Genomic DNA, 21,742 nt, shown 5'->3' on the forward strand with positions numbered 1-21,742 from the left:
TTTCACTATGTGCAGTGGCCTTCTGTACTTAGCAAATTACAAGCCTCTATAAAACCACTTCATCCTTGATTGTTTAAAGCAGTTCAATCTGCTTACAGTTATACGAGTGCTGGAGGTTAAACATCTTATAGAACTGAGCATCACAGAATAATGAAAGTATGTCAATTGGACAGCCCACTGTCTGACAGTTACAGTCATACAACACTGGAGTTAAATAATGTTGAAAGTTTTCCATTCATGTGTAGTCAGCTCAGCATCAGTGCTGTGACCTTAATTTACGGGCAGCTGTGTATTCAAGTGGCATGTACATGATCAAGAAGGCATACACAACACAATATGCATGTCAAGCATTTCTTGCTATTCAAAATGAATGCTTGATTATTCCACTTTGCCAGAAAGATTCTCTCATGAATCAACTTGATGATTCTATCTGGCGCACTCAAACAGAAATCTTCACATTGAAATCCCCTGTCCCAGCTAGATTGATCCATTTAAAAAAATCTGTGGGACAACATGGTCTATGATTGTCTACATTTTTGGGGGGAAACCTCCTATCCCAGACAAACATTTTGTTGCAGATTTTTATTTTCACTTTCAACAGCACACAACTAGACAAATTACATCATTTACATATGTGTCTAATGATTGATTAATACTACACCAGAGACATGCTACTAAATATGCAAGTCAAAAAAGTCCTTTGGATGTAGCGTGATGGTTTTGATTGTTGATTCCTTTGACAGGTGAGTGGATACTGTAAGGTTGTGAATTCAAAAAATTATTGAATTTCATTCTATTCTTTGATATATCACTTATGCACTCATTTTAATAGTGGTTACCATGTACTAATTGTTTAAATTAAATTTTTCACAACAAAGTGCCATATGTGCAAATATGAAGTTGAAGCAGTTTTTAAATCTTATTTCATTAATGCAGTCCCATCATGCCATAGTAGGGTTATATCAGCTCAATGGAAATATATAGAATTTGTTGGTAAATAATGGCAGATGAATAGCACAGAAAACAACAGGAGCCAGTTGGTTTTTACATTCAATAGTTCATTCTCAGGACATTCTCTCCAATAAGATACTGATTATAATAAATACGGCGATTAACTAGCAGTAAAGATATTTTGCTTTCATTCTTCTAGTAAAAAACATGGCCAGGAAATTCTCAGATGGACATAAAAATGTGGATTTTTTTTGATCAGTATACTGTCTTCCAGCTTTTATAACCAGAAAAAGAATCGTGACCAAATAGGAAATCACAAAGTATAGCTTCCAATTATGCATTACCGCTTAAAGGCCTGAGCCTCTGTGTACACAGATAGCTCAGGCATCTGCTTTGAAAGTAAGTCCTACAACAGTTAATCTTATAAAAATTTCATGTCTGTTCCACCGGCTTTTTCTTCATACAACACGGCTGATTCCAGCGACATTAGAAAAACACAGCTATTTCAAAGAACTGTTTTGTTTATTTTCAGATACTAAATCACATGGCCTTCTTTCTAAATGAAATATTATAACCACTGATCTGGCCATAAACCAGAGCAACAAAAATGTCATTCTCTAGACTTCTTCTGCACATTCTTTGACAGCCAAGGCAGGAATTTGTTGATTTAGTACATACTACACAGCTGTCACACAATATAGGCTGTGTCTTACTGCCAAGTTTTCTTATTTGCTCATCTAATTCCTTGAAGATGTTCTGTTGGTTTTAGCATTCAACTGGATTTTAATGGTAACACAAGTCATCTTTGTCATGATTTCACCTTCTGACAGTGTGTCAACAATATTGAGCAGATGTATTTGAGAAGTTAGAGTAATCTGATGCCTGTCTGGCAGACTGGCTTGTCATACTGTCTTCATACCGCGCATATTGACTTTCTCAGTAGAGGTATCCTTGAGGCTTGTTGATTGTTGAATGCTGTCCAGGATAGGGTACACCATGTGTCAATTCAGGAGACAAATCATGAATGAGACACTGCCAATAATTGGTCAAAAGAGCATCATGTGACATGACTGACATTTCTAACTAGCATCTCCATTGACAAGTAGATATACTGTAATTAAGTTAGTGTTTTTTGTTCAAACCAAGGACTTCAATTGAAGATGTTTGGTAGTATAGGCTTGTTTATTGAAGTCATTACTCCAATAAATTCTTTGTGCTTCCTATTTGCTTGTTTCACAGTATTTTTTGAAAAGTTTCCGTCCTGAGTCATTGTCATTGCTGGTGACAAATATTTGCTAAAATCATTATCACGTACTTCATGCATTTTTCGATGTGTATCTAATTGGTGCATGCTACTTTTAAATCAAAGTTAGAGCAAGCAGGAACTCTTCAAGTGTAACACTCCCACTCTATGAAATGTGATGTACTTCTGTACCCATTCAACTACACAAACTTTCAATGATAATAGTATATGGACAGGAGTCTTGGCATTAAGAATATGTGATAGAATATAAAACGAATCTCATTTATACTTAGCTATGACTTTCTTCCTTGTATGATATATTACAGAGCATCCCAAATTAAATCTAATTAAAGTCAGACGCAAAGCATCAAGAGATTTACTCAAGACCATGTCTACCTCAATTGACCTTTCCTGACCCCTTCATTTTGCATTCTCTTGTCGAATTGTGACGAGAGATGTCCATGTCTTAAATAATGAATGGACATGTCTATAAAGACTGGTCAACAGGTATACACCCTTATCCAGCAGATCCTGTATTACATTGCTCCAAGAACCCTTAATAGATGAACATGGATAATTTATGCTAGCTTATCAAATACCATTCAGTAGAAGTACGATTCCTAAATTCCTTGAGAAATTAACTGATGAGACAAAAATGGTGGGTTAAAAAGTCCAGAAATTTAAAACAGAATGTAGACAATCTGTGTATAATCCATTGTCATGTGAGGTTTTGATATTATATGCCATGGACTTTTACCTGTTTTTATCATGCCTGATGATTTACATAGATTGTCAACGTTAGCTTACCCAATATCAAGTACTGGCCTTCCACTCAATTGTTTACATTGCAACTATAACAAAATGTATGGCATCCAATCACTTAAAATCTTTACTGTTCTTGATCAAGTATTCTTTCAAAGAGCAGCTCACACTTTGTATTTATAGTGAGCTTTATCACCCCTAACAACTGGACAGCATGGGGTCAATCTCTGCAGACCAAGGACTGTGGTCACTGTGGGACAACCCCTCACTACTACAGAAGATGTCTGTCTATTCTCAGTGCCTATGGGCACTAGTACTTGAGCTTGCTTTTTATACAAATGCAGGCGCCAATGCTTATATCTCCTAAGGACAGGTCTGGCCTCTGTCTTCCATTAGAACTCTATCAAGCTGCTCCTGCGTATTATAAGATGCCTTGCCTATATACATTTCTCCTGTTTTGATTTGAAAATGTAAATGATATAAACCTTATATTATACCTGTATATTAATAGTGAAAATATAGTGATCTGATTGGTCAAGATGTGAAAATATCAGTGCTACAGTCAGAATAGCAGTTGGAAAATGCATGAGTTCACACTTCAAGACGAAAATTTCTTTTTTAAATGTTTCATGTGAGAATTTCAATATACAGTTATTATAGCAATTATATCATGCCAGTATATTGATGGTGCAAATGCAGCCATCTGATTGGTCGAGAAGTGAAAAGAACCGTGGTATATTCATGATATACTATGATTGGCACAAGCGCGAGCTCTCTGCAAAGCAAAAATCATTTTTTGATGTTCCATTCCGGAATTTCAATATACTGTTATGATATAATAGCAATAAAGCACAACCAGCAACGGTATACCACTCCATTTAGACCAGTTCACTTCATATATGCACTCACTATTGCTTGTGCATATATGTCATGAACTGCTCAAAATCTTGTGGTATACCATCGGTGTGTGTGTGCTTTATTGCTTAAATAATCACCCCAGCAACACACTGGCCACTCAGTTTTAACCAGTTTATCCAATATATGCACTCACTATATCTTTCATGAATAGATGTTGCGGACTGGTCAAACTCTCATAGTATACCTGTCACTGGGGACGCTTTATTGCTTGAATAGAACAGGCAAATACAGCTCTCACTGAATGGATATCACCTTTATGCCACTGTCAGGGGACAGTGAATGCTTGCCATGTTACATTCACAATGGGTCACTTCTTGTATGCAGAAAACAAATCACTTCTCTCATCACATGATTACACAAAATTTAAACTGTTATTCACAACCATCTCACAAAATCAAAGTAGTTGTCCAGTTTTTAGTATCATGTGTCACATAATTGAGGTCCATGTAAATGTAGTATTTTAATGAGAAGGAAATGAATAAACATCCTCAGTACAGGAAGAATACACACAACGATCACAAGACCATATCTACATGTACATATAATACTTTATTCAAGTTGAACCTCTTATGAAATATTTTACAGAAATAATTGCCACATATGGGTTGCATCTTTTCAATACAAATTTGGACTTCAATAATAAATTCCATTGTCAACAATCATGGTGCCCAGCTCAACAATCAACAAATATTCAACACTCATTTCAATATGCCTCTATACACAGATCAGAAATACTAAGATTGTGTACCCAGGTACACGTAAAACTTTAAAAATTTGCCCTGCCATTTTACTCAAAACTTTGATAAAACGTCAAATTAGTGTTTTGCATTTATTTCAGTATTTTCATCGCACTGCAACATAGCATCTTGTCACCTGTCCACACTGTTTCATCAGTGAGTTGACACCAACAGAATCAATAGACAGAAATACAGGAATCATCAGGATTTATGTTGGTCAAACAAACACACACATACTTTGCTTTGCCAATTTGACACCCATAACGTATGTGTTTATCCTGATTCAGACATCTTTCAATACACTTGATGACCAAACTTCTGGTGACAGGAGATGATATGGAGATGAACTGGGGCTGAGCAAATCCATTGTTTGACAAGGAAATTTTTATGGAATTTTTGATTGGAAGATTTAATTTGAACACAAGACCATTACAGTGATTTTTAAAAAACTGCATAATTTAGCTTGATGTTGGCATTTGGTATAACATAAATGGATTTGTTCACCCCTCTGATTTCATATAAAGAAATAAAAATTTACATAAGATAAAACCACTGATTCAATGAATCAATCACAATTGGAAATGTGCCTGTGTATCTATTTGTTATCAAAAATTTTACGGACATTTTCTCTATTACAGCTTTGAGTCAGAACAAAATACAATGAACAGTGATGATGCTCATAGATACCAGTGAAAACTTCAAAAAGTGCGGTACTCCACGACTGAAAAATTAGCACACATTTAAGTCTTTTGCTGTGATTCTGCCATGAACTTCTGAACAGTAAGTATCCATGAATGTTTTTGGCTTCATAGAATTTTGCCAAACGCACACATGTATTCCATGCTGAAAGTACTGTCATAAGGAATTATTAATTTAATATACCCAAAAAGCTTTATAATCAGTAGTGACATGTTCCTATTATTCTATTCATATACTTCTGACTAGTTTCAAGGTAATCCTGTTCAGCTCAGTACATATATGATATGTTTTACAAAGTCATCAGTGTTCTTTGAAATAGCCACATGTTTATTCTGATTCTGAAAATAATTTTGTGACTGATTTCTCAGTGCTGTCGTAACAACATATTCTCAACTTAGCCATGGCAGTTTCTTAACACTAATGCAATGATATATCATTGTTTAATATACACACATGATTCATTGAACTCATAAGATTTGATGATAGTTTCATATATTGCACAAGTTATCTTTATGGTAAAAGAACAAATTATCTTTGAATCGTAAATCGTGGATGATGCATTCATTTAATTTACTTTGTCCTTTTCAGTTATTGTAGATCATAAAAACATAATATGAGGCACCACTGAGTGACAGATATTTCAGATGACACTTACAGACAACTGTCTGTTGTAAAATACGAAGAAGGTTCACATATTACATGTATGCCCATAACCCTTGCAAAAAACTTACTTTCGTTCATTAATCAACACATTGAATCATCTTGTCTCTCTACCAAACATGTTAACTGAATGGTCTGAATCTGAAATTGTGTCAAAAATATTAAAGTATAATTTCTTAAAATTTGTTAGTGTTTGAAAAATTTGCTTAAAATGATGGAGGTACGATACATAGTCCATGTATGTTAATTTGAATTTTCTGCTGGATTTCTTATCTATTTTGAGTAAACCTTTCCCTGCCCTGTGACAGTTGGGTTTCCTCGCTCACCATGGATAAACAGAATGCAGAAGGGTTCATTCTACCAGGATCTGACATTTTCATGGACCATGAATATGAATCCAAAAATCTATCCCGACAAAAGTCTGTTAAAACCATCTGCCTGTGTATACTCACACGTGATATAAAACTTAAAACGAGCCACTTCCAGCAAGATTCAAGCCATCTCCGCCTCCATCTGAAGTTTATCAGTCCACTGTACACAATATGAGTCCACTGTACACGATTACAAGAAGTCTGTACCATTTAGGGAGGGTTTAAAAAACAGGGGTGTGTTCAGCTGATATGTCAGAATGATTAAACCACAACATCACAGAGATCGGTAGCAGCAATGCTGCTCCTTGTTAATTCCCAAAGGGTCACATTCACTCTCCTCTGTTCCAATCAACCTTTAAAAAAATTTTCTGGAAGAAAATTAGATTGAAACGGCAATTTTCAGAAGCGGTTTTCAAGTAACATATTCATTTTCTTATCAAAAAAAAAAAGCTGTAGGAAATGAGACCCAGAGCACACTATGTAGAAGACTCCTAAAGGTTAATGAGTGGAAGCCACACAAAGACATCACAGCAGTCAGTTTGGTGGAGAATGAGAGCTTGAGAGATTAGGCAAGCGTCAGAGATCTAGAGAAAGCCTTAAGGTGGACAACGCAGCAAATGTTGCAAGAAGCAGAGTTTTAAGTTCATATGTATGATAGTCAATGAAAACACCATATAATTATCTTATTTACATGCTTAGGTATCATCTCACTTTGTTAGATTTATAAAAATTAATATCATGGTTATAGTTGCCTTTATTTTTAATGACAGCTTGATAAATGGTGGTTTAAGTTATACACATTTTATACATGTAACTGTTAGTTCAGCGTTTCCACACTATAGTGATAAGTCTTGAGAAATACGTCTGATATGAAACATAAGGTCTTGTATTAACCTGTTCACCCCCTATTCCCTGTAAACAGGTCCAAGATCACCATTGATAACAATGGGTTTGGGTAAAACCATGGTGGTGAAAGGGTTAAATTCACATAAATCTGTTACTGTCAAAACAACACAGCACACTGCACATAATAATACAATATTTTCTATTTTCGATGTTTTCCTTCTTATGAAATGTTGAACACACATGTAAGAGTTGTAAGCAGTGAGATAGTCTAAAACTGGTATTTCTATGCTTTTCAAGTAAAATGAACAAAGAAAGATATGAAAGTCAGCACATCAGAGAAAGTCAGCACATCAGTGAAAGTCAGCACATCAGCGAGCAAGATAAGTATGTTAGCATGATAGATAAGTAAACCTTGTGAACAAGTTATGTTGTGATGTTTAAGAAAAGAGTACAGCATCCAGTGTATGTTGCCTAGGTGGCATCAGTGGATAACCTTTGACCTCATAAGTTAGGATGACATAACTTTCCACAATACAATGAGAATACTTTTGAATTTTTTTGAATGTCAAAGATAGTGCTTACACATTTGTTTTTGCACATAATAGACAATTTTTTATCCACATTTATCAGTAGCATAGACATCCATACGTACATCTTGAAGATTTTAAGAAACTATTTTCATGAACATTTTCATGAATTTCAAAGAAAGCATGTGTGTATGCAGAGAATGAGCACGAGACCAAATCTGAATTTTTTTGGGATTGTCAACATTACATTTTTATGTGAGGTGTACATTTTTATACCATAGATCTTAGCATTGGGTAGTGAAATATGTTTATCACAGGCGCCAGGATAATGTTATTTTCTTTGAAGAGTTCATAGCACACTCTACTATCAGGGTTGATGGACTTGGTCCCTATGGACACAATTTTCCTCATAATTTTGAGATCTCCTTCAGGATACCAAGAGGTTGGCTGATCAATGAAAGCATGAAAATAGCTCCAAGAAACAAGGCTGAACACATGCACATCATTAACTCAAGCGCACTTCAACAAATTGGTAGCCTCCAAGCTTTTTCCACTATCTACACAAACAAAATTTGGCTTCCTCATTGGCAACAACTTCAAGTATGTGGCGTCATCTTGGTGGAGTACTTAAAGGATTCTAGCTATGATGAATTTTAGAATTAATCTAAAACTGAACTTTCAGGGTAAATATTCTTAAGTTAGAACTCTCGACCAACGTTGTAAGATTCAAAGGACGATAACACCACCTATTTGTCTTGAAACCACTACAAACTCATTGAAAACCAAACTAACCACTCTGTGTATCTCTGTAGACCTCAAAACAACACATTACTGGGGTTACCGTAAATTCATCAGAGCCAAATAGAATCTCAAGAAAACCATTGATAAAGACATCATACTGGATTATCATAAAGTGACTCTGAACTTGAATAAAAGATTTTCACAAGTATATTTCTGAAATTGTATGGCATGACAGTGATGTAGGCAAGGTTTAGAACTAGTGCACAACAAAGATAACTAGGCAGGCAGTTAGACACACTTTGTGCATTAACATGTGTGTTTCAATGTGGTTTACAAACATTATAGTCATTCCTGTGCTGAATTCAGCCTGACATTTTGACTGGCTGCTGGTTATTACCAACATGTACAAGTTGTATTTTTAATGACAGATGAAGAATAATATTTTCAGTTAGTGATATAAGGCCAGTCCAAGTTTTCTGCACAAGTGTATATATGCCAAGATCACCATTGATAACAATGGTATATATATATACAAGAACACATACTCAGACCATTTCACAGGCTGACAGTAACCTACAGAATTCAATTCAATATTCCATTTCTTAACTTACAAATCTCTGAATGGCTTTGCTCCAGAATACCTTACTGAACTTATTGTACCTAGCAAGCCATCAAGATCTCTCTGATCAAAAAATGAACATCGGTTGAAAGCTCCACATACAAGACATCATTCTCATATGCCTGTGCTGTCCTATGGAATCAGCTTCCAACTCATACTCATGCTTCTCAGAACATTAGAGTTTCCATACATATACTAAAGACATTTGAGAGAATGTACAGGTGTGACACATTGTAAAGTGCCATTCAGCATTACTGATGAATACTGGGTACTTTATGTAAGTTTTATATTGCATTGTATTGCATCATATCCATTACCAGTATTCTTTGTAATGTTGACGAGATCTGTACATACAGCCTGTTATTGAAATCTTGGTTCACAATATCATAACCTTTGGGTAGACTGATACATATGGTAAGTTTATTCTTGCAATCAGGGACCTTAGGTCACTGGAAGATTTGACGGAAATTTTGTTGTGCCAAATACTCAATAGTACAGCCGACAATCTTCTGTGGTTATACATGTGTATGGAATGCACAGAGCAAGTTACGGCTGGAGAGAATGAACAGATAATACACTAGATAAATATGTACCATATCAAATGTCAGTCATCCACACCAGTGTGTGTATACAATGTGAAATCCATATGTCAACAATAACAATGCAGTTTACACATGTACAGGCTGAGTTGACAAGATCAACACTGTGGTGTAGAACAACAAACTTGTCAGCATTTACAAAACTAGTAAAAAAATCCTCAAAAATTCCTGTTACTGTCTTTTGAAACAAGTCACTCTGGAAGCTGAATGTCTTGGCGATTAAAATATCAAGATTGGCCATAAGATTCAAATTTACTTTAATATTAAGGCTATGGAGTCAAGTTTACAGCTTAACCTGGAGTGACTTCCTGGTGAGCTATATCCTTACAGAATGCATTTCACTGTCTTCAGCAATTCTGCAAATGATCACAGTCTTCAAGCTTTGCCATCCACGCATGGATGAATTGCCAGTACATATACTTTGTATAAGTGTTCCTTCGGCAGATAAATATTGCAGTCACGATGCACTTTCTAGGCTACTCACCAAGATTGTTTTGTAGTATTAAATTAAGACGTGGAATCTTGACATTTTCTTGACCTCGCTACATGAAGTTGACTATATGTAAGCATCATTCTCATCTGAAATGACTGTAACAATTTCATATATTGATATCCACACTAGCTGCACAGCAAAATTGTTACAAGATATGAGCCAAATGTGGGTTGCTTTTTTATTTCCTGTATTGGTGTTATATCCAATGTCTTCCAATGGCAGAGCAATGACATTATATACATCTTATATGGCATTATATACATTCATTCTGTATGTGCTGTATATGTGTGTAGTGTTTCTGTATTACACCTCTCTAAAACATCATTCAACACATGATATATGGTTCTTGAGCAACTGAACACATTCACAGTGATTCTTTTCATAATATCATTCAATACCGTACATCATCTGTTGAAATTCAGGTCATTATAGTGCACACTTTGTACTGCATAAAAGTATCTAAGAGGAGAACCATTTGATTTCTGCTGGATGGGGGAATGGGTATGGCAGCCAATTTTCCTTCCCCGTCACTATGTCAGCAATTTTTTTCTATTGTCAGTAATGCATCAGATTCTTCTTTCCATATGCTGAAGCAATGCAAATATTCTGGAACAAGTTTAGCCTTTATAGGCTAAAATTATTTTTTTATTCTTCTTCACCTCCTGAATATGTTTTTCCAAACCAACCCCCCCTGTTGAAATCAAATGATTCCACCCTAAGTCCTCAGTTAAGCATGACCCCATATATCTGTTTACAAACAACCATCTTACAATGGTTGGTAGTGGTTTCTACCTAGAGTCAGTGTTTTGACCTTGATAGTAAAATCATTGTCACACCATCTGTCTGTTGCAACTGTAAAGCATATCTTTCATCAGGTTACAAAGAAATGTGTATGTGTTTTGTTCTCTCACTCTGACTCAGTTATTTTTTCAAAAGAGAAACAATTTGAATTAATCCGACACTCATTAAAGTAAAAAACATTTTGAGACATTACATTTAACACCTATTTTGCAAACTGCAATATTATTGATACCTAGGTGTACAATATATGTATAGTACCGTGGAATTCATCTCTAGCCCATGGTGACCTTTACCCTGTCAGTTATGACCTGCATCATTTCAGCAATGACCTATGCCCTTTCAGTGATGACCTGAATCCTTTCAGTGATGACCTATTCAGTGATGACCCATATCAATTCGATGATGACCTATACCCATTCTGTGAAGATCTGCATCTTTTCAGTGTTGACCTATACCCATTCAGAGATGACCTATACCCATTCAGTGTTGACCTATACCCATTCAGTGTTGACCGTTACTAGACCCATTCAATGTTGACCTATACCCATTCTGTGAAGATCTGCATCTTTTCAATGATGACCTATACCCATTCAATGACGACCCAGATCCATTCAATTATGACCAATACCCATTCAATGATAACCTATACCAATTCTGTGAAGATTTGCATCTTTTCAGTGATGACCTATATCCATTCAGTGTTGACCGTAGACCCATTCAGTGTTGACCGTTACTATACCCATTCAATGATGACCTATACCCATTCTGTGAAGATCTGCATCTTTTCAGTGATGACCTATACCCATTCAGAGATGACCGTAGACCCATTCAATGACGACCCAGATCCATTCAATTATGACCAATACCCATTCAATGATAACCTATACCAATTCTGTGAAGATTTGCATCTTTTCAGTGATGACCTATATCCATTCAGTGTTGACCGTAGACCCATTCAGTGTTGACCTGAATAACTTTTCAGATACAACCTACACCCTATAGTAATAACCTTCTTAGTGATGAAATATACCCTTTCAGTGATCACCTTTACTCTTTCAGTTGACAACATTAAAATCTTTTACTCATCAAGATCACAACCATCTAACAAACTGGAAGTGAGATAGTGACATTATACTCAGAGATTTTCACATACTGCCTTTAAAGAATTACTATGCAATTTTTCTGTCGTCTGAGTTTCTCTATAGCATTCAAAATCTCCACCACTAGCTTTGTATCCATTAATATATTGTTACATACACTATGGATTAAACAAATCTGTGGTTTATCATGAAATCTTCACTTTTGATCCACTTTGTTGATTTGTTTAAATCAAAAATGGGCAATGTGACTTGAGTATATCACTTGGAATTCAGTGGCTCTGACTGAATAAGAAGGTCCAGAAGACCTGTTGGTTTGTTGATCTCTACTCCGCATGAACTGTTATGGCTAATACACAAATTGTGCTGCTGCTGTGTTCATAAACTTTAAACAAAAGAAATTTAAAAAATCTCATGAGCATAGGGAATTAGCAGGACTTGAAGCATTCCGTTTACAGAGATGATTTAGTGACAAATTCCAGGACAACAATGATAACATTCATTTGATATAGTATATGCTATATCAATTCATGTATGGCTAACATTTATTTTGTTGCTCTCCTATTGACTTCTGCTTTATCAAATCACCAAATGTGATCATTTGGTATTGCCAATTTCAAAAATCAATTTTTTGGCTCCATGATATTCTTCATCAGTTTGATTAAAAACAAAAAAATAACACTTTTTAGCAAAACTATAGAATGGTCTTCCCCGATTAATTACTTGACAACTTTATCACATAGTAACTATATACCCGGTATATTTTCATATGTTAATTCAGCTGATTCTATAGCTGTGGTAGCAAAAGGCAATCTCAAAATGCACAACATTTTTTCTCCTTTCAAAAACTATCATAGCATATTGTACAGGATTCAAAGCCATAGAAAAGTCATGTAATCACCTTCATACAATAAATGTGAAAACAAGTAGTGTGAAAACACCATGTTTCAAAATCCACTTGTACATGAAAACTTACATAACACACAACCCAAATGAATAGCTCCTATGAAATATGGCATAAAGATAAGAAGCAAGGGCTATACTTTGTAATTTGGTTACAGATTAATGATGTGACATTGGTACGACTTGAGTGACAGCCTAAATGTCAACCTTTATTTGATTACTGCAAGTCTATACTTAAAATTGGTATGATCAATAGCCTACTGGTAAACTCACAAAGGTTAGCTCAAACACGCAGCCTTAATGTAGCTTTTCCCATCATAAAGCTTTGACACATCTGAATTCATACATACAAATCCTGTACTTCACAGCTATTTTCAATCCAACATGGACTCATTTATATTGATATGTACACAACTCTCCTGTCTTTGTTTCAATATAACAAACCATTTCCTGGATCCCCTGAAAAAAATCACCTTTCTATCACATCATTTCTGCCACCATGGAAACAAAGACATTTGCCTGGCAACCATTTTAAGGATCATAGCTTCTTGTTTATGATGCCGATACTCCTACTTCACTTTCATCAATTAGAAAACACACTACAGTAGCATGGGTTGATAGTGGCATTAAAAGCAGTTGTTCACCGGTCAAAAGCTGAATATTCTCAAATATAAGAACACACTTCGAAGGTTGCTAGGTTTGCTCCAATCATTAGGAAACTCGGCAAGTTAGCCATCAAACAAAATGAAAACCTATACTGCATTACTAGGAAGCAGTGCTGTCATTTTCTTTGATTGCAATAACTTCCCACTTTGTATTAGTTGTTTTAGTCTGTATTTTGGTAAACGTGTAACTGGCCTACTTACAATTCGAGGGGATACTTATACTTTCTAGTCACATTTATATAGGTAGTATGTGCCTCGAAAGTCAAAGAGTTGAACTTTTCCTCCAACTTTCCTGAAGGATACTTTCAACTATTCAGTTTCAATAATCAAGGATAAAAATTGGGGTGTCAGTGCACATTTTGGTACCCTGGAAACAAATTACCTTCAATTTACCAATATTTGAAATTCAAAATGGCCGCCATTCATGTGTTAACTCTATGGGGAAAACTTGAATTTCAATTTTCACAGAAATGAGATGGTAAAATACAAGCAGTAGATTGATAAGTATTGTGAAAAGTTAAATATCTTAATATCTGTCACCCAGGTGAATTCTATCTTGATTTAGGTATCTTTTCTCAAATATGAGAAAATGTTGCAAAATACACATTTACAGTGGTTTCAAATGATAAAATGCCAAAATATTTACTCTTTCTTTATTTACAAACATTACAACTAGGTTTGGATCTGAATTCACTTGGAACAAGTCTACAATGCCTGAAGCTGAACTGTACAGATATAGTATGGTTTTGGAGTTGTAATGAAAGCATTTCAGATGTATGGAGGGCGCTCTAACTGTTTTAGCCCACCAGAGGAGAAGTAGTTACATACCGAACAAATGGGTTTGGCATTGAATTGCGAGGTTTTGAAAAAAATTACACAGGATTCAGAAGGTGACTTTGAACTGCCAGTCACTAATGATGTCAGGTCTAGGGATTCACAATAAGCCAACATTTGCCACATCACTACTTGTATGAAGGAATGACTGCAGTTCATCCAGATTCTCTTAAATGCATGACAGAAGAATCTAAAAATGAATGTCAACTGACATTTTGTGTGGTAACATCCATCTAGATTTAATGGTTCTGTCATTTAAAAACGCACACCTGACGCAAACTATTTCAATCTTCAAAATTGCCTAGTTTGCCTTCTCTATAGTAAACCTGCCATTAGTAGAAAATCACACCTTGTAGAAATGATTTGCCCATGTTGGTGGTGTTTCTGGATGAAAGCGCTCAATACTAACACCCAGCATCTTTATTCTTCTGGTGGGTTTCACTGTGGTCGTGATAAAGGCCACGATAAATTAACGATTTCAAGATGGCACCGCAGAATTACCAAGACAGATTGCGGTGAACTGTTCCATGCTTGCCAGGAAGTCGTTTGCCATGCATAAAGTACCGTGAGGTAGTTTAATAGTAAATGCCCTGAGATACAGCATTACATTCACTGTGAAAGATTTACACTGATGCTTGCTATGACGTTTTATGCATCTAAAATGTCACAGTTTTCATGCCTGGAATATTAGAAATGATAGCTGCAGAGCACATCAGATTATAGATATGACCACAGTATCTCTACTTTCCCTGGTAAAAAACGTAAAACCTCAAATTGAAACTCCCACCTACAAAATCCCTCATTTGCAGCCTAATACCCTGTTATAAAATCCCTATCACACATCCTGCGTCGCTTTGCCTGCCTGCGATATATTTCTTTTAAAATTGAGCCGAGAGAAATCAAACTGCCAGAAAAACAATGAACAGATTTCATATTTCTTCCTTTAAATCCTGACATCTCAATTTCTACGCATCGGCAATTCCAAGCCTCAGATCCTCCGTCTCAATTCACCATGGTAACTGTAGCATGAAGTTTTACACTGCAGCTTTGCTAATCAGTGCAAACAGTCAACCAATGAAGAATGACTTGGATTCACCATGAGTGCTACGCATCTAGATCAAAGAAACATTTCACCAGAAAAAAAACATATAATAGCAGTGAAACCATAAAATAAAAATATATTGTGGAAGCCTTGGGAAAAGAAAACATTTGAAACTTTTATGTTAGATTTTTTGATTTATGTACATTTTTTAATGTTATCTCTCTGTATTTGCAGTTCCTTTTGGTTTGTTTCTTTCGTCACTCTACCAGTTTTCATTGGTTTCTTTGTATGTTATGTTATTATTATGTTATGCATTATGTTTTATTCATTTACTTCTTACATTTTTATCACCGCCTATTTGAACTTTCACATGTCACCATTGTTTAACATTTTCATCTTGTCCATTCTTGTCTATCAGTTTCTACCCTGATGAAGGAGATCTACAAATTGCCGAAATGTTTGTATCGTCAAAATCCTTAAAAGGAACTGGTTTGGAAAACAAATCTTTTCAAAACATGTTAATAGCTGGCCATTACTGATCGGCTGAAGAACTTGCCAGTTCATGCCAGTTTGTAGTAACAATATCAATTTAATACAACACCTGGATAAACCACAAAACAAGACAATTTTTTTGTTCTCTTACAATAGACACTGTACATAAAGAAACTGAATTGATATTACATCACATCTAATGTCGTTTTTAGTGTTATAGACATAATTTTTAGAAAATGATGATATCATCATTTTTTTACTGAAAACCTTTCTACAGCCAGCTATACTAATATCTGAGAATGTTCAAAGTTTTATGAATCATATGATATAGTCAGTTAAATTTTAAAAGGTATAATGAGGGTATACATGAGTGCTTCACTTTAAAGTAAAATGCTACAATTTAATTTGAGCACCACACATGCACAATCTTGGAGGCTTGGACTGATTGATACTTGAGGAACCCCCTTAAAACGTAATTTTCATAAAGTCTGTAATTGTGACGGTAAACTGGTCATTTTAATTCTAGACACAGCAGTCATTGCTAATAACTTTTCAGGTAAGTCATGTCTTTACTATACCACTCTCTTTTTATTAGTCCTTCTCACAAAGGTTATAGCCTTTCCAAGGTTAAAGCTATATAATATGTGCTAATTCCAACCAGTCTGCTTTCTATATGCCCTTCAAGACCATTACATTCTCTACAGCCGCCGTACAATCACAGGTACACAACCTGATTCAAGAACTTTTACATTGTGAAATTCAATTACTTGATTCTATTCTTTGATGAATATGTTTTTTTATTTTTTATACATTTATCTCAAAATAAGGTCTAATGACCTTTGACCTTGTAAAGAGAGTGCTGCTGTAAGAAGGAAGGCATTCATGCTGAATACGATAAAGAATTGATTGAAGCTAAGACATGTTCTGTTTCTCTTCTATTGAGCATACTGCCACCTATGCTTCTTTTTTAAAATTCTTTTGTTTCTTTTATGTAAATATTGCTGAAACTACTTTAGCCAAAGCAGGAGAATCATTTGATGATGTTCTTCAATAAGTTGATCAGTATCACCTCAAAGAGTGCCTGGGGTTGCCATGGAGATCTACATTCACAAACTATGGTACAAATGTTCAAAACATGGTCTAATATCATTTTAATTGCATAATGTTTAGTACTCAAAGTAGAGACACAAAATGAAAGAAATATCAATCGAGGTCTTCCTAAAAGTACATTTTACTCAATCTTATTTGGTCAATCACCAAATTGTACATAAAACAGCAGACAGTCTGACAAAGCAAGGCACCTGTAGTTACAAGTGAATGTAAATTTTTATCACACTAGACTAGTCTAACCTTGATAATCTTTCACTTGAAATCTGATGATAAACTGGGTAAAGATCTTCCCAAGATGTATGTTTGGGTTTGTACAATGTTTCCTGGCCACGCTTTGTATGATAGGATATAGGGATGTGCTGCGATTGGCATGACTGTGCACTTGAACTAGCTATTCACTGATTATGATAGGGAGGGTGGGAGTAGTTGAAGGACATGAAAGCAGGATGAAACTGCACTGGATTTGAGATACAGAGGATAAGATGTGTGAAATCAGTGAAAAGTTATTGTTAGATAATGAGTAGTCATATTGATGAGATGCGTTTCCAGCAATACCCTTCACATCTGATTCAATTCAGACAGTTTCCTTTACAGGTCACTTGAAATACACACTTGCGCAGATTCAAAATTTACGAGAAAACTGCCTTCCTTAAAATACAAAGTAGAAGTGACTGTGCCAAGATGACCAATGAATTATGAGATTACTTGGAAGGATATGTGACAGAAGTAAACATCAACAAATACATAGAGTAAACATCAACAAATATTGAGATAGATGAGTTTACTTACCACAATACAAACAAACACACACATCTGTCCCCATTAAAGTGCACTCGTTGCTACATGCTCTCCGGTGCCTTCACAGATTTCATTGTATCTTTCCTCAGTAACTGCAACCTCTGATGTTAATTCCAAGAATCTCTCGGCAGGCACAATTGTCTCCGGATTATTCATGATACGTTGTTCCTAATGACGAGGAGATTAAAATCAGTACAGTAATTTACCGATGTCCACACACAGAAACACTGCCCTTGGCATATTAATTGTTCAGCATAAGATAATAACATTGAGATGGGGAGTCGAATCAGCTGATCTGATTTCATCATTACAAAATGTTAATTCAATGCAACAATATTAATTTGGTTGGTAACAGAGAATATGATATCAAAGTTCTATCACTATGGTTACATATTAGCCTACCTACATGTAGGTTGCCATTGGTGACACATCAAAGACTACCTTCATATCCTCTATAGATGTCCCATGTCCACTGCCACAGGCCGTAGACTCTTTTATCAAAATGACATCTTAGTACTTCAATGCAAATTTTTCAGAGAATTAAAAATCCACAAGTCTGCTCATCTTTGTTTATCTGAATAGCCCTGATTGCAAATGACGTCTTTTTTCTTTTATTAATATGCAAAAATAAATATTTGTCTGCATTTTAAGCAAGAATGATGAAAATGAAACCTGCTAGTGTTACAATGGAAGCTAAAAGTCACATTCATGTGAATTTATGGCTCAGACTAAATGCTGCAACAACAGCAGCGCATACAACAACAAAATTTCTCCGAATTTCAGGCAGCGGTGTCCGATGTCGCAAGCATGAAGCTATATTTATATTTACAAACCTGAAATCGCAATCAATGCTATTAAAAACAGAACTGAAGCATTCATGTTTTTTTAAGCTCAAATGAAGTTTAGACGGTTAGCTTTAGCTTCCAAAAATCCAAAGACAGAAACCTTTTCTTACCATGAAAATAGCAGAGTTTAATAATGACATCAAGTCAAAAGTTGAATTTCAATTTAGCTAATTTCAATTACCAGCACAACCAGAAAAAATTTATTAAACTCTGAGGGAAACATTTACAAGAGCTGAATAGCTTTTTTATTTTACTGAATAAAAATATAGTGACTAGGTTTTATAAAGCAAAAATCATAAAATAGGTTTCGGAAAATATCTCTTTGAATGTTTGTTTTAAAGTCATCAAGTCAACGGTGAAGGATACATTGAACATCTTTTCAAGCAAATATTTTAGGTATCTGATGAATTTTCTGGCCCAGTCACAGAGTATCTATCTACAAATTGCACAATATAGGTCTGCAAAAGACTGTCGTGCAACCATGTGATCAGAATGAACTTGGAAGATTCTATTATGAACCAGAGTGACATGTGTTCCTCTGCCAAAGTGCAAAAATATTTGCAACCAGTCATTTTATGAAAGAACACATGAGGATGCACACATAGTAGAAGAGTCAATGTGTACAAAAGTTCTATTTACACTGCTTTTATTTATGAAAGGGCTTTCAAATGTAACTCTATGACTTGGTCAAAATTTCTTAAGCATCAGATTCATTTAAAGGACCAGAAGTGCTAACTTTTGATGATTTTCTCACAATTTTTGTTGATGTCCACAATAATATCTTTTTCTACTTCCCAGGGTATGTTAATACACACAGTATGCAGCTTGTCAACTTGGCCTACATATGAGTAAAATGCATTGTTATTGTTGACAAGTGAATTCTGGTCCAGATTAGAATTCAAAAGTAAACAATAACAGTGCATTTTACACATATAGACGCTATGTTGACAAGTTAACCAGTGAGTGTTTCAACATTTTTGGGGAGTAGAGTAAGAACTTCCAATTGACACACAATATAAAAATAATGAAAAAATCATCAAAACTTAGCATTACTTGCCCTTTAAAATTGGAAAAGTAAAAGTTTCAAAATTTAATGTACCACTTGATCAGGTAGGAGTAAAACCATGAATATTTTAAACCTTGCAAAACTGTTAAATGTACATCTTGTTTTTGAAACAGTAAGGCTTTACTCTGGAGGTGACATCTTAACTCAACTGAACTATTACTATGAAATACAAATCAATGTTGAGAACTACTCTAACTAAATGAAAATACCCCCTCAATCTTGAATGGTCATGTAAATGATACTTTTGTTCTTCAATCAATGTGAAATAATGTAAACCACACATGACAACATCTGCAGGAATTTGAAATATCAATACATGTCTCTGAAACTGAGATCTAACCATTAATGATATTGATCACAAATCTACAGATGGACAGTGTTGCAGCCAGGAATTTTAAACCAAGGGACACTGTGTCCCACTACCATTTATTTTTTGGGACATTTTGCACATTTTGGGGACAACATGCGTCAGTTGTAAATCAAATTTTGTATTATTTTAATATAACTTTATAATAGTTCACAAAACAAAATTCAAGCTACCAGGACCATGTCCCTATGCTTTAATTTTAGGCAATTTTAACAGTATACTGTATCTGCCTCCAATAAGAGCTCAATCGGACTACAAGCAAGTGCAGCCCGTTTTAGTTACTTTTAATCACAGCTTCGAAAGTACGTAAATATAAGCTTCAAAATTATGCAAAACAAAGGTCATTGACAGTAACAGATATTACTTGAAGACTACACCCATTAAATACAGTTGACACATGAGTTCACCCAAGGTGACCCGCAGTGCGCAAGAATGCGGGATATTGGGTTCCGTTTTGGAGACATTGTCGCAAAGGCACGTCCTGGCTGCAACACTGGATGGATAAACGTTATGTCGTACGTAAGTTACATTTGAAAGGGAGAATCATAGTCAAGCCTTTTGTGAGACAAATGGTCGGTATTGTGATTTTTCCAGCCTTCTGTTACTAGCTGTCTAATAAATTACATGTAACATAGCTGGTGGTTGTGAAAATGGGTGATGCATTACCTTCCTAGACTTGGAGAGATTAACACAAGTCTGTCCTTCTCTTGGTTTACAAAGTTTTATTGTTTTTACAAAAGTTTCCAAAAATATTCATGAGTTAAGAAAATATTTAAATTGGCTCATTGGCTGTTGTAATTGATTTAGTTCAGTTTAAAAAGATGTGCATTGTGTGTTGTGTTCATCATCACTATATTTATGTCCCCCGTTTTTGCCAAATGAAGGAAAATTATAAACTATATGAAAAATATGAAATTGGCAGAGTGGTAAAAAATAAGTGATAGTTGACTGTATAACTTTTTCAATTTAAACTTATTTGTATCAACTGTCTGCAGTCCATTGGAGAAAGTGATTTATTCATTACCTTTCCAATATAGAGTGTTCTCACAAAGCATCTTCCGTCTTTGTCTTGATAAACTTCAAATATGAGATCAGCGGCATATGGCGGCCATCGGTTATCAAATATCTTCAAACCACACAGCATTGACACTAGAGTTGTGTCGTGACAAGAGTATATGTGGAATTTCTGATAACTGAAAAGAACAAACAAACACAAAATTACTGTTGGTGAATATACCATTAATAGAAAAACTGTAATGTCAACTTTTCTGATTAAGGATCAGAAGTGACAGGATTGATTACACATTTGCTTTAATCCTTTTCCTGCCAAGTCGGTGAAAATCCACTTGAAATTCGGTGTAGCCAGAATCTAAGTACTGGTGACCGTTATTCTACCAACCCGGTGGACATCGGACCCTTTTTGGGTACCCCCTTTCCTGCAAGTCGACGGCACTACGTTTTGCTATCCCCTATGCGTTTAGGGGTCATCCGAGGACAGGTTTTCTGACAAGGAACGCCTTTTCCCCTCGAAATGGGTTCGCAGGGAGTTGATAGAC

General features: G+C 35.3%; 1 protein-coding gene across 4 annotated transcripts in view; it reads right to left on the minus strand.

Moving 5' to 3' along the window:
* The window catches only part of LOC139117495 (lysophosphatidic acid phosphatase type 6-like), a 158,180-nt gene that overhangs the window by 122,255 nt on the left and 14,183 nt on the right, over nt 1–21,742 (minus strand). For 3 of the 4 annotated variants that reach the window (XR_011548546.1, XR_011548545.1, XR_011548547.1), the window contains exons 7-8: nt 21,211–21,379; nt 17,900–18,076 (exon numbers count right to left, since the gene is read on the minus strand). Coding sequence is in view for 1 of the 4 variants with exons in the window: in XM_070680648.1 (XP_070536749.1) it covers nt 17,933–18,076; nt 21,211–21,379 (313 nt within the window). In the remaining 3 variants the exon portion in view is untranslated. Of the gene's footprint in view, nt 1–4,404; nt 6,710–17,899; nt 18,077–21,210; nt 21,380–21,742 lie in introns of those variants that run through there. The other variant, XM_070680648.1, reaches the window with a different exon arrangement.

This window comes from Ptychodera flava, chromosome 18, assembly GCF_041260155.1.
Source record: "Ptychodera flava strain L36383 chromosome 18, AS_Pfla_20210202, whole genome shotgun sequence".
Taxonomy (NCBI): Eukaryota; Metazoa; Hemichordata; class Enteropneusta; family Ptychoderidae; genus Ptychodera; species Ptychodera flava.